Source organism: Pantherophis guttatus, chromosome 1 (genome assembly GCF_059756535.1).
Source record: "Pantherophis guttatus breed Tessera chromosome 1, ASM5975653v1, whole genome shotgun sequence".
In the NCBI taxonomy this organism is placed as follows: Eukaryota; Metazoa; Chordata; class Lepidosauria; order Squamata; family Colubridae; genus Pantherophis; species Pantherophis guttatus.
In genome coordinates, this window is record NC_142063.1 from 180,372,790 (window position 1) to 180,385,564 (window position 12,775).

The following is a 12,775-nucleotide window of genomic DNA, read 5'->3' on the forward strand; positions in this document are numbered from 1 at the left end:
TCTCCCAGCACGTCATCATCTGCACCCCTCAAATCAATGATATTTTGCACACCAGCTCTCTCTTGAATGTCATCTGAACACAAGAGTGTCTGAATTATCATTTCACTGAAAACATACCAGGGGTGGGTTCTAAATTTTTTTACTACCGGTTCTGTGGGTGTGGCTTATTTTGTGGCTGTGTGGCTTGGTGGTCATGTAATAGTGGGCATGGCTTGGTCATGTGACTGGGTAGGCGTGGCCAACTCAATGTCACTCACATCAAACAGTGCCTCGCCTGGCCCCTCCCCTTCCAGCCATTCCTTGTCACACCCAGCCTCAACATATCTATAATTCTGTAAAAATGTTGTTCACCTTTTTTCAACTTTATTATCTACATACTGCAGATGCACTTTCATGGACCATTGAAAGGAGGAAATGGCTCACATACTTTGCCCAAAAGTGTGATAGGCAACAGGCTTTTAAGGGGCTGCCAGAAAGAAGGGGGGGCAATGTATTTTCCAAAGTACCAGAAGGCAAAACAAGAAGCAATGGATGGAAACTGAACAAAGAGAGAAGCAACCTAAAACTAAGGAGAAACTTCCTGAAAGTGTGAACCAATTTAGGTGCAGAAATATTTCAGTCATAATTTCACATATAAAATAGCCATTCGTGTAATACAACCTGCCTATTGTTCAGAACAGTCATTAGTATTATGGCTGATGTTTGACAGCAAGCCTAAAAGTAAAAGATTACAAGAGTGCTTCTTTCTCTGTATATATGCAAAACATCACATACCAGGAATGGCATATTAAGATGGAGTTATGCAGTGGTGGATTTCAAATTTTTTTACTACTGTTTCTGTGGGTGTGGCTTGGTGGGCGTGGCATGACAGGGGAAGGTTACTGCAAAATCCCCATTCCCTCCCCACCCCACTATGTAAACAGCTTGAAGCGGAATATATTCCTGGTGTGAAGGGTTACACCTGGAATGCATTTTGGCAAGTCAAAAAGATCCGAACACTATTGCTTGTAAAGGCATCATTAAAAACAAGTAAGGGAAAGAAGAACACCCGAAGTCACAGACCAAGCCTCTCCACTACATTGGGCTAACTAGGCAATGGATAAAACCAAGTCCAATAAAGCTGTCATCATGCTACTGCACCCCAAAGAAGCCACTATTAATTCTACACTAATCATCACTGGGATTAGGGGGCTACTTACCATAGGGTCATCTTCTCCTCCACTGTCGCTATCTTCATTCAACTTTGTTACCTTGATCGGAGTTCCCGCACCATCACTGGAGGATGAGGTGAACTCTACAATCTCAATCCCTTTTAGCACTCCCTCTTGGGGTTTAAAGGTTGCTTGTCTTCTTGGGAGCTTCATGAGTGAGGACTTTTTAGATCCCTAAAAGTGATACTGCCATTCAAGTGGAGGAAGGGGGGACTTGGATTCGATTTACTAGCATGGCCTGTGTCATCAGATATTTTACAACCTATATCCTGGCGCCAAGGAAGCCTGAGATTCCCTTTACCTGCAGGAATTTATATGATAGCCATGTGGGTTGTCTCACTTTAAAGGGAAGTGGTGGGAATGCATGTTTGTTCGGGTTCTCAAAGGAAATAGTAAAGAAAACATCTTCACACTTGTGTATTGGCTGAAATCTGCATTCTGACCTAAAGGGAGGGGTCTCTACCACTTTAATCCTACTGCTTTGTCTAAGGGCATTCAGATTGTGCTTTAGCTGGATGGTTTTCACTTCTGCTTAATAAAAGAATCCTTTTGAACAACTACGTTTCAAGAGTTCGTACTTTCTTAAGTTGGAAGGAGAGGCGATCCTTACAGTTTGGGACTGGGAAGAACAATCGGCCTCTCAGTGGCCATCTTTGCCAAATTGGAAACAAATGATGCCTAGGGCTGGGCTTCCCTTTTCTCATCCGGGATGAATCCTTCCTCTCTGAGGTGTAAGATTTTCATAGGCCCTGGCTAGTGCACTTGTGAAATGCCACCAAGTCAATCTCGACCTCACCAGCCAACATGCACCACTGGTGGAGGTTGTGCTCATGATAGACAGGTGAAGATTATCTCATGGTTTAATTATCTCAGAAGTACTTGATCAGCATTGCCTGAGACCAGTCTACTAGTCAATCAGCTAGGCTCCGAAACTCTTGAATGTAGGCTGCAACGGATCTCTTCCCTTGCCTAGTTGATTTTATTTGGGTCATTGCTTTCCGAATCTGAATCATCATTTATTGTCTTCTAGTTTACTATTCACTCCTATCATTTGAGCTGACAATTTCTTATATATTTCATTGAGATGTGAGTCTGATTCTTCATCACCATTCCTCTTCTTCTTTTCCCTTGACAGAGTTTCTTTTGTTATATGTAAAAAAAAAGTCTTACACAATATTTACTTAGTTTTGCTTTCTCCAAACATGTTTTCTAATTATTCCAACTCATGATAAATAATGAATTAGTCAGAGAGATGAAATGAATACTACTTCTTATTCTTTTGCTCTTCCTATTACCATATTCTTAACCTTCTTACTTTAACTTCGCTTAATGATTGAGCTGTTGGTCTCAATTGCAATCACTAAATTAGGACTATCTATAGTTGGAACGCACAACTTCCTCCCAATTTTTATAATTTTATTAAATATTTTGATTATAATAGTAAAATCAAATATAAACTAAAGAGTGTAAAGAAGTTAAAAACGCAAGAAAAAAAACAAGAGTGAAGAGAAAAATAATGTAATAAAAAGAAATATATACTTCTGTATATATAAGTACACAGATAATCTTCCATCTACAACCATTTGTCCAAAGTTACAATATCCTCAGAGTTCCCACGATCGCAGCACCTCTGTGGTCATGTGATCACAATCTGGATACTTGGCAACCAATTCACACTTATAACTTATTGCAGTGTCCCCCTATCACATAACTGCCATTTGAAATTTTCCCTGCTGCTTCCCCAAGAAAGTCAGTGGGGAAGCCAGCAGGGAGTCACTGTGGTAAGTCTCTCCCATCTGCACAACCTCCCTCAGGCCCTTTATGCTAAGATCATACTGGCCATTCCCACCCCTACACTTGCATCTCCATGCACACTCCTCGATCTGTGCCACACTCCTCAACCTGTGCCACACTCCACGCACTCCACGACAATGTTTCTTTTGTACCCACTTGAACCATTGCAAATTCTGACAAAACTGCACCACACACTTCCCAACCCATGCTGTACCCTCATGCACCCTTCCTGCACCTCTTGTGCACCCTCCTTACACCTCTGCTTCACTTCCATGCAGCAAGATTTACACCATCCCTCTCATCCATTCTCCCAGACCCTCACCATGCCTCTTCACTCCCCAACCCAGCAGAACCACCACCATCCCTGGAATTTGCAACTTCCTACTCACTTTTTTTACTTTTCCACTTGTTGTGGGAAAGCTAAGCAATACATTTGCACTGACTTTGGTTCTAGGAAACTGATAAGAAATTGCCTTGCCTAACAGTGGGATTATTTATGGTGGCAACAGGGACTGCAGGGAATGTTGTCACTTAGTATGTGGTAATGTTTTTAATTCCATTGCTTACCAATGGAAATTCCAGTCCCAATTGTTATCATAAATCAAAAACTACCTATATTTCTGTTTGAAAAGAAATTGTTCCCAACACCTTGAAGGAGACCTGCACAGCATGTCATTAAATTGGGCCAACCCCCAAGATATTTAATTATAGCTAACATACAAGATAACCCTTCTTCAAAGCAATGTACATAATCAAATAGATTTCCACTAGAGGAACTTCGACTGAAAAACATAGTATGTTTCAATGAATTTTTCAACCACCTTTCAGTAAAGAACTTATAAAAGTGGCTTTACAGATTCTGTTAATTTTTTTCTGATCTCTCAAAAGAGAACCTGCTGAATAAATCTAATTGGGTGCCAAGTGTAATGACTCTGCTCTGACCTATAGTGTGTGTTTTAGATGTACTGGATAATTCTGCTCAAGATCCAAAAGCCTCTGTTCTGATGTTTCTTAAGTGTATAACTTACCACCCAAACTTTTAAATGTGTAAAAGTTCAAAACAATTTTGATATCCAAACTCCCTATTCTATCAAAATATTGGAAAAGAATGTTTCACTTTTTATTTTAACAATTAATATTGCATGTTTGTAATAAATGTTTGCTTTAGCACATAAAGTATTAGTGCCTTTCTTTAGCTAAGAAACTTGCCTTGTCAATTGGCAAATGCCCATCTTAGACCTGCAGGTAATCAGAATTCCTTACATCCGTTTGTCACTGTTCATACTATCCTGTAGCACTTCTCTATATATTTATTCTAATAAAACATTCTGGCTGCTGTAAGCCTTTGTCCCTTATTTCATTCCAGATATTTAATATCCAGAGAATAGATAACACCTAATTTGTTCTCAGGACATGTAATTTTTCCACAATTTTTTGGTTTTACAAAAAAAGACTTGATTTTTTTTTAATCTTACCTGAATGGTTTTGAGAACTCATTGCTAGCAGAATCTAATCTCTTTAATTAAGTATGACAAAGGCTGGCTTCCACATAGACTTGAAGAGCTTCAGTATTCCAGAACATAGAAAGTATATCCAGTAAGCAGATTCATAGCCATTAGATAAACTCTCAGTCAGAAAAACATTTTATTCTGTAAAGCAACGCAATCCAGAAGAATAGTAGATTGTTCAAGTTGTTTTCAAAATGTATACCTGTAAAAAAAAGTCTTATAAATTTGAATGCTTACACAAAGAAAATTTGTATTTAAGAAGGTATGCCACCATAGACAAAGTATAAAGATAATACCTGTAATCAAATAGAAAGTACCTGTATCCCTCCCTCCCTATACATTCTACTTTTCTTTTGCTCCTGCTCTTTCATAATATGCCATGCTTTAAGTACTCTCCCTCAATAAGGAAGAGCAGCATTGGAAGGGCCTGCCACTAGCCAGTACTTTCTTTCAATACAGTATTTTTTGTATCTCTTATTATATTTCTTCCTGTTCAAAACAAAACAAATTATAGTTAAGTGCCTAGCCTTCCTTAATCTGTGACCTTCAGATTACTATTATCATTAGCCACCAAGATGCCGAATTGAAGAAAATGGTTTTTCTAAAATAATATTTTGAAGAAAACGATTTGTCCTGGAAAAAAAGGTATTTTAGGTTTTATTTAACATTAATTATTGGCACAATGATATGGTAGTATATACACATCAACTAGATAATGGCTTCACACATTAGTTACACTGTGCCACTGTGTGATACAGACAGGGATGTTTGTGTGGTAACTAATATGTACTTTGTGGAAGAGCAATACACATACTTAACTGGAAGAATACTTTAAAAAGTATTCTTCTAGTTCGTACCTTCAGATTTCATAGTCTCATCCTTGTTTTTTTTCTTGGCAACAATACAAAAGTGATTAATCACCATCTTGTTCAAAAATTATTTTAGTTTTTCTCAGTTTAGTCTAATGTCTCCAAGATCACACTACCACCTTAAGACAGGCAATCAGCAATTAAAAGAAATCTGAATGTATTGTTTTTACAAGGTAAATTCTTGACACCACTACTAAGCTGAGCAGTCAACACCAAAAAGTGAGAAAATTGTTTTATTGCTTCATGTCATTCATGGTATAAACATTATTTTTATGAAAAAGGGGGAAAGCATATTGCTCTACAACAGTATTAACATATACAAACAGTTCATGGAGTATTGTATTGTATTGTTTTGTATTATATTATATTTTTCAAATAATAATTGTGAGAATTACTGGAATAATATGTTCTTTGTTATTAAGTATATTTTATCAGAATAGAAATAGGTGCCTCTTCTTTATTTGCTTTATTAAAATTTTAAAAAGGAAGTTTCATGAAGATCACCTGTGTTCATTTGATGTCTTGCAGTACACAGTTTTAATTATTTTCTCATTTAAAAACTACCATAACTTTTGTAACCAATTATTCGGCATTTTTTATATTTTCATCTTTTCTTCCATCTTTCATTACCTCTAAAATTATTCAGTGTAGTATAGTGGTTTAAAGTGCTAGACTAGGCCAGAGAAATCCAGTGCAAATGCAAATATAGAAATTCCCTGTTTATTCTGGGCTACTCATTTTATTTCAGTCCTATGTACAAAACTTTATAGGGAAGGAATAAAATACTGTTTTCAGTTCCTGAAAGAAAGGCAGGAAAGAAATCAAATAAATTACCATTATACTCCTTCATTCTCCTTACAATAATCAACATCGTTGTGTAAATCTGCAAATCTTTGTTCCCATCCTGGTCTGCTAATTTTTCCTTTGCATTTTGCTTTTTTTTTTTTTGGGGGGGGGGGGGGGGCTCATTCTCTAATATATATTTCTTTCTGGGCTTTTGCCAGCCTTCTTTTGTTCTAGTTTAATGCTCCCCTATCAGCCCTTCAAGGCATATCAGGGCTTCCATGAATGTTCTTTATTGCAGTAAGGAAGACTAGCAAAATCTTCAAAGCCTGTCCAAGTTTCCCAATGCTTAAACAATATCAAGATGGAGATAGTTTTTCTCAAACTTTCCCTTTATCTCAGGACTGTATAATCTTTTTTCAAAGTCTCTCCTTAAGGACTCATTCTCCCTTCACTCTTAACAGCATTATTATGACTTCCCCAAAGTTAACTTCATAAGCCTTTAAACACATGCTTTTGTCAGAATCAACCCCTCATCCCATACATGAAGCCAGGTCCAACACTTATATTAAGGACAATGGCAGAGAATCACATCACATATGTGTTGCTCTCCTAGCCAAATTGTCAAAAATGGGCTAAATCTTGGTATGATGTTAAACTAATTAACCAACAATGGGTCATTGCCCTCAATGAGGGGCAAAAGATGAAAAATCACCTTGGTGCAATCTGGAGGAAATTCTACTGGCAGACCTCAGACAAACAATTCACACTTGAGTGTTCTGACCCAGCCTTTGCAAGTACTACTCAACTTCTGACTTGTGAGGAAAACCCCTTTACAAGGCGGGAATAAGCTGCATTCACAGAAAAAACTCCAGGTAACAAGTCCTTAGATCAGTGGTTCTCAACCTTCCTAATGCTGTGACCCTTTAATACAGTTCCTCATGTTGTGGTGACCCCCAACCATAAAATTATTCCTAAAACCATTGAAAATATGTGTTTTCCGATGATCTTAGGCGACCCCTGTGAAAGGGTCATTCGACCCCCAAAGGGGTCCCGACCCACAGGTTGAGAACCACTGCCTTAGATGTTTCAACAAGCAATAGCAGTTTCTGCTCACACCGGCTGAGCTAATTGCAATTCTCTGAGTTCCCCACAGGGAGGTTCAATTAGCATTTCAATCCCAACACAGAGTCCTGACTAACTTGGGTATTGGCAAAGAAATCCTGGCAAGGAAATTCAACGAGAGGTAAATCTCCTGTAGCACAAATGGTTGCCAATGGCAACTAGCGATGGCAACCACATCCCTCCTCTTTATGTTCCAGCCAGGGAGGGGCTTGTTAACATCTCCTTCTGGAGAGCCCTCCATTGCTCTCCTCTCTGTGCATACGCACATCTGGGACAAGCCCCAGCTGTTCCTTCCCTTCACTCAGCTCAAGCCTTGAAAACAGCTGTCTCTGCCTGAGCGTGAGTAGAGGGGCCCTGCTCTGCATCTGTCTCTGAGTCTTCTTGCTCCTCAGAGCCTTCCACAGGCTCCGATGTAAACCCTCCACCTCCTCTGATTCATCTGATTCGACTGCCAGCTCCACAAATGTGAGCATACACTCACATTTTCAGTTCTGGACAAAGCAGTTGTTACATTATGTGACGCCGACCTCTGCCTGGTTCTGACAGTCTGAATGCGGCCGTGAAGAGAACTTCTTGTGGAATGCCTGCACCAAAACAGGAGCATGCACAGTGGCCACATCCTCCCATGTGAACTCCTCTGTCCATAGCCCTTTCACTCAATCAAGTACTGCCTTTAGCCACTGGGAATTTTGGATGCTGGCAACCTTGTACTCGAGAGAGCTGTCTCCATCACACGTTCAGATGGGGGACATTCTGGTCAGCGGAGTGGACAGGCCAGTCATTCTGGAACCAGGAGGGACCAGTGAAAGATCGGATGTACTCTGAGCGTGCATGGCAATGCCAGGCGATAAGCAACTGGGTTAACAAATGCTTCAATGGGGGAAGGGCCTAGGTATCGGTGATCCAATTACTTGACATGCTGGTCGGATGGAAGGTGCCGGGTTCACAGCCATACCTGATCTCCCATAGCCAATGCCAGCATATCACACTGAGACCAATCAGCGTCTTTCTTATAATCTGCCTTGGCTTTATCCACTTGCTGTTGCATCGATCGATGGACAGCCTGTAATTCAGCAAGATAGTCATTAGCTGCAGGAACTGGCGAGTCGAGTTGCATGAGGGGGAAAAAATTAGGATGTTATCCAACACTGGCCAGGAAAGGTGTCATCTGCAGTGTTGCAAGTTGTTGAGAGCAAACTCGGCTAATGCAAGATAGTCTACCCAATTTCCCATTTCTGATTCACAAAGCAGCACAGATATTGTTCCAGAATTCTGATCACTTTCTCGGTTCCACCATCTGTTTCCGGATGATGCGCCGACAGACATACAGTATGTCACAGGAGTACACCCCCTCACATTTTGTAAATATTTAAGTATATCTTTTCATGTGACAACACTGAAGAAATGACACTGAGTTACAATATAAAGTAGTGACTATACAGCTTGTATAACAGTGTAAATGTGCTGTCTCCTCAAAATAACGCAACACACAGCCACTAAGGTCTAAACTACTGGCAACAAAAGTGATTTCACCCTAAGTGGTAATGTCCAAATGGAGCCTGAAGTGTCAATATTGTGTGTGGCCACCATTATTTTCCACCACTGCCTTAACCCTCTTGAGCCATAGAGCTCACCAGAGCTTCACAGGTTGCTACTGGAGTCCTCTTCCCCTCCTCCATGATGATGTCACGGAGCTTATGGATGTTAAGAGACCTTGCACACCTCCACCTTCCATTTCAGAATGCCCCACAGATGCTCAATAGGGTTTAGGTCTGGAGACATGCTTGGTCAGTCCATCACCTTTACCCTCAGCTTCTTTAGCAAGGCAGTGGTCATTTTGGAGGTGTGTTTGGGGTTGTTATCATGTTGGAATACTGCCCTGTAGCCCAATCTCCGAATGGAGGGGATCATGCTCTGCTTCAGTATGTCACAGTACATGTTGGCATTCATAGTTCCCTCAGTGAACTGTAGCTCCACAGTGCTGGAAGCATTCATGCAGCCTCAGACCATGACATTCCCACCACCAAGCTTGACTATAGACAAGACAAACTTGTCTTTGTACTCCTCACCTGGTTGCCGCCACACATGCTTGATACCATCTGAACCAAATAAGTTTTTCTTAGTCTCATGAGACTACAGGACATGGTTCCAGGAATCCATGTCCAAAGTCTGCTTGTCTGCAGCAAATCATTTGTGGGCTTTCTTGTGCATCATCTTTAGAAGAGGCTTCCTTCTGGGACAACAGCCCTGCAGACCAATTTAATGCAGCATGCGGTGTATGGTCTGAGCACTGACAGGCTGATCCTCCCACCCCTTCAACCTCTGCAGCAATGCTGGCAGAACTCATACGTCTATTTCCCAAAGCCAACCTCTGGATTTGATGCTGAGCATGGGCACTCAACTTCTTTGGTGGACCATGGCGAGGCCTCTTATGAGTGGAACCTGTCCTGTTAAACCGCTATATGGTCTTGTCCACCCAACTGCAGCTCAGTTTCGGAGTCTTGGCAATCTTCTTATAGCCTAGGGCATTTTTATGTAGAGCAACAATTCATTTTTTCAGATCCTCAGAGAGTTCATTGCCATGAGGTGCCATGTTGAACTTCCAGTGACCAGTATGAGAGATTGAGAGCGATAACACCAAATTTAATACACCTGCTCATTGTAACACTAATGCATCACATGGGAGGGGAAAATGGCTACTTGGGCCCCATTTGGACATTATCACTTAGGGGAGTACTCACTTTTGTTGCCAGCAGTTCAGACATTAATGGCTGTGTGCTGCATTATTTTGAGGGGACAGCACATTTACACTGTTATACAAGCTGTATACTCACTACTTTACATTGTAGCCAAGTGTCATTTCTTCAGTGTTGTCACATGAAAAGATATACTTAAATATTTACAAAATGTGAGGGGATGTACTCACTTCTGTGACATACTGCCTTCAGCAGCCCTTTCCAGAACTCTGCCATAAATTGAGCCCCCGTATCCGAAATGACCTGTCAGGTAGGCTGTGCAGCCAGAAGACATGTTAAATGAACATGCAAGTTGTGGCACGGGCTGTCGGCAAACCACAAGGGATGAAACATGCAATCTCTGTAAGCAGGTCTACTATCACAAACACTGTCATGAACCCAGAAGATGGAGACAAATCAATTAAGAAATCGAGGCTTCCGGTCTGGCTTCCGTCGCCGCCAGACGGTCCTCTGAGACCGCCAGGCCCGTTGCCTGTAAAGAGCCGCCTTTACATCTGAAAGGCGGCTCGAAAAACTCCATTTCCTGAAGGAAATGTGAGACAGAGCAGGCGAGGGCAGGTAGAGCCCTCTGCGAAGTCCCCAGAGTTCTTTTTTTACTCTTGGGGACGAGCAGGTTGTGGCTCCCTATTTCCGTTCGCCGCTGCTCCGGGCTGCTCGGGAGAACTCTGCCTTTTTGCAGAGTCAGGCACTGGGACCAGACCAATCAACGAAATTAACAGATGGTTTAATTAAAGAGGACGAGATTTGGACTTGGGACCCTAAATCGCAAGTATTTTTAATGATTTTACAAGCGTTTTTAAGTGAACGAAAAAAAAAGTTTAAAATGGCGACTGCTGAGGCTTGAGAAGAAGAAAGCCAAAAGCGAAAGTCCTTCTGTAACAAGCTACAAAGTAGCGGAATAAACAGTGCTGGCTAGAATCTGGAAGAAAAATATCTATTTTAAGTTTCTTTTTTCTTGGAGATTTGTACTTGATCTTGCTTGGGGAAAAGTTTTCTTTCTTTAAAAAGAGTTTGTGTGGCAGGATGGCGTTAAAACTAATAAAGCCTGACAAACAAGCAGCGGGGGGGGGGTGTTCCCCCATTTACAATTATGTGAACAAGTTCTGAGTGTCAGCGTTCCAAATTAGGCTCTCTTCCAGCGCTGACATGAACAAGATGAAGCATAGAGCAGAAGCTTGGTTTATTGCTGAGATGAACTTTTACCTAGTTTTTTGTATGTTACAGATAGTGTTTCCTGGATGTCGAGGGTGGGGGCCACATTCCTGTGAAAAGAACGTGCCGGGATGTAGAGATGGATCTGCATGATGGCCAATGGGACATTGGGGTTGGAGAGCGGAAAAGGAGGGGGTTGGAAGGAGGGGCCAGTTTGGCTGCAACTTGAATCAGGAATGTCGGATTCTGCTATTCTTAAAATAAAAGTGATTCATTAGAGACTTTGCGCTTGAGAATGAAGTTTATTTAAGATAGCCCCGAAACCTGACAGACAGCCAAACTCTCCTCCAAATCCAGGCTGGCTGAGTTTAAATCATCCCATTCCCTCCCAGACATCTGGTCGGACGGACTATGGCTGAAGCCAAGCTCTCGGAGGAAAGCCTGCTTCAAGAAACGGGAGGAGCAGAAGCGGTCGTGATCCCAGCCAACTTGGAAAATACAAAGGTTCAACTTTCTCCGCCTTCCCTCCCCGCAGAACTTCAAGCAAAGAAACGTGAGCCAGATAAGTACCCGGGGACTGTGCCAAAAGCCTTAGAGGTGGAATTTTCTTTTGCAAATGTAAAAGATAAAGAAAAACCCCTAAGTGAATTGGGAAGGGCGAGCTGGGGATGGGAATGGCAGCGAAGCCCAGACAAGGCAGCACCTCCCTACCCCAGGATGAGAGACGAGGCAGAGGACTATCAACACCAAGGCCGGCCCTCCAGAGCTCAGCACAGAGAGGAGAGGGCAGAGAGGGAGGAGCCACTCCAGTTCAGAGGGAAGTTCGACAGTGACCCAGACAACCTCGCCCAATTCCTCGATTCAGCTGAGATATACATAGAGCGTTTTGGACACCTTTACCCTTTCCCCAGAGCCCTAGTGAATGCCATTTCGGAAGGGCTGGAGGGAGAAGCAAAGAGATGGTCAGCATCCCTCTATAAAAACAGGCCCCCCCAGCTGCAAGATGCGGATGGGTTCTTGCAACTATTGAGAGCCCGTTATGAGGAGGAGGAGGATGACCCCTATGTGGAAGACGAGCTCAGAAACCTAATGCAGAAGGGGAAGCCCATCAAAGAGCATATCCGTGAATTCAGGAGAGTCATTGGGACACTGCCTCCCCTACCAGAGCGATTGCCCCCTTCCTCAGTCAGTTTGACCGACTGGATGGCAATGTTGAGAGAAACTTGGGAGAATGTTAAGAGGGCGCTGGCAAAGGCGGCTCAATCTTATAAGGAACAAGCAGACAAGCACCGAACTCCCCAAAGACCATTTCAGCTGGGAGAGAAAGTTTACCTCTCCACCAAGTACTTGAGACTTAGACTCCCGAGCAGGAAATTGGGCCCAAAATTTAAAGGACCATTTCCTATAATAAAAATAATCAACCCTGTTACAGTGCAATTGCAGTTGCCACGGCTTCTGGGGAAAATTCACCCCGTTTTTCACAGTAGCCTTCTAAAACCTGTAGTGGGGTCTACTTTAAGGCCAACGCCACGTGAACCCCCTGGGCCCCTGGTTGTTGGGGGCCAAACGCACTACGA

The 12,775-nt window shown here is 42.1% G+C and overlaps 1 protein-coding gene across 34 annotated transcripts in view; it reads right to left on the bottom strand.

The window, feature by feature from the left end:
* The window catches only part of HDAC4 (histone deacetylase 4), a 555,425-nt gene that overhangs the window by 472,130 nt on the left and 70,520 nt on the right, over nucleotides 1–12,775 (bottom strand). For 17 of the 34 annotated variants that reach the window (XR_015732045.1, XR_015732047.1, XR_015732046.1 and 14 more), the window contains one exon: nucleotides 4,481–4,715. The exons of the other annotated variants lie outside the window; for them this stretch is intronic. Coding sequence is in view for 13 of the 17 variants with exons in the window: in XM_087885457.1 (XP_087741583.1) it covers nucleotides 4,481–4,502 (22 nt within the window). In the remaining 4 variants the exon portion in view is untranslated. The remainder of the gene's footprint in view (nucleotides 1–4,480; nucleotides 4,716–12,775) is intronic. 34 annotated transcript variants of the gene reach the window in all.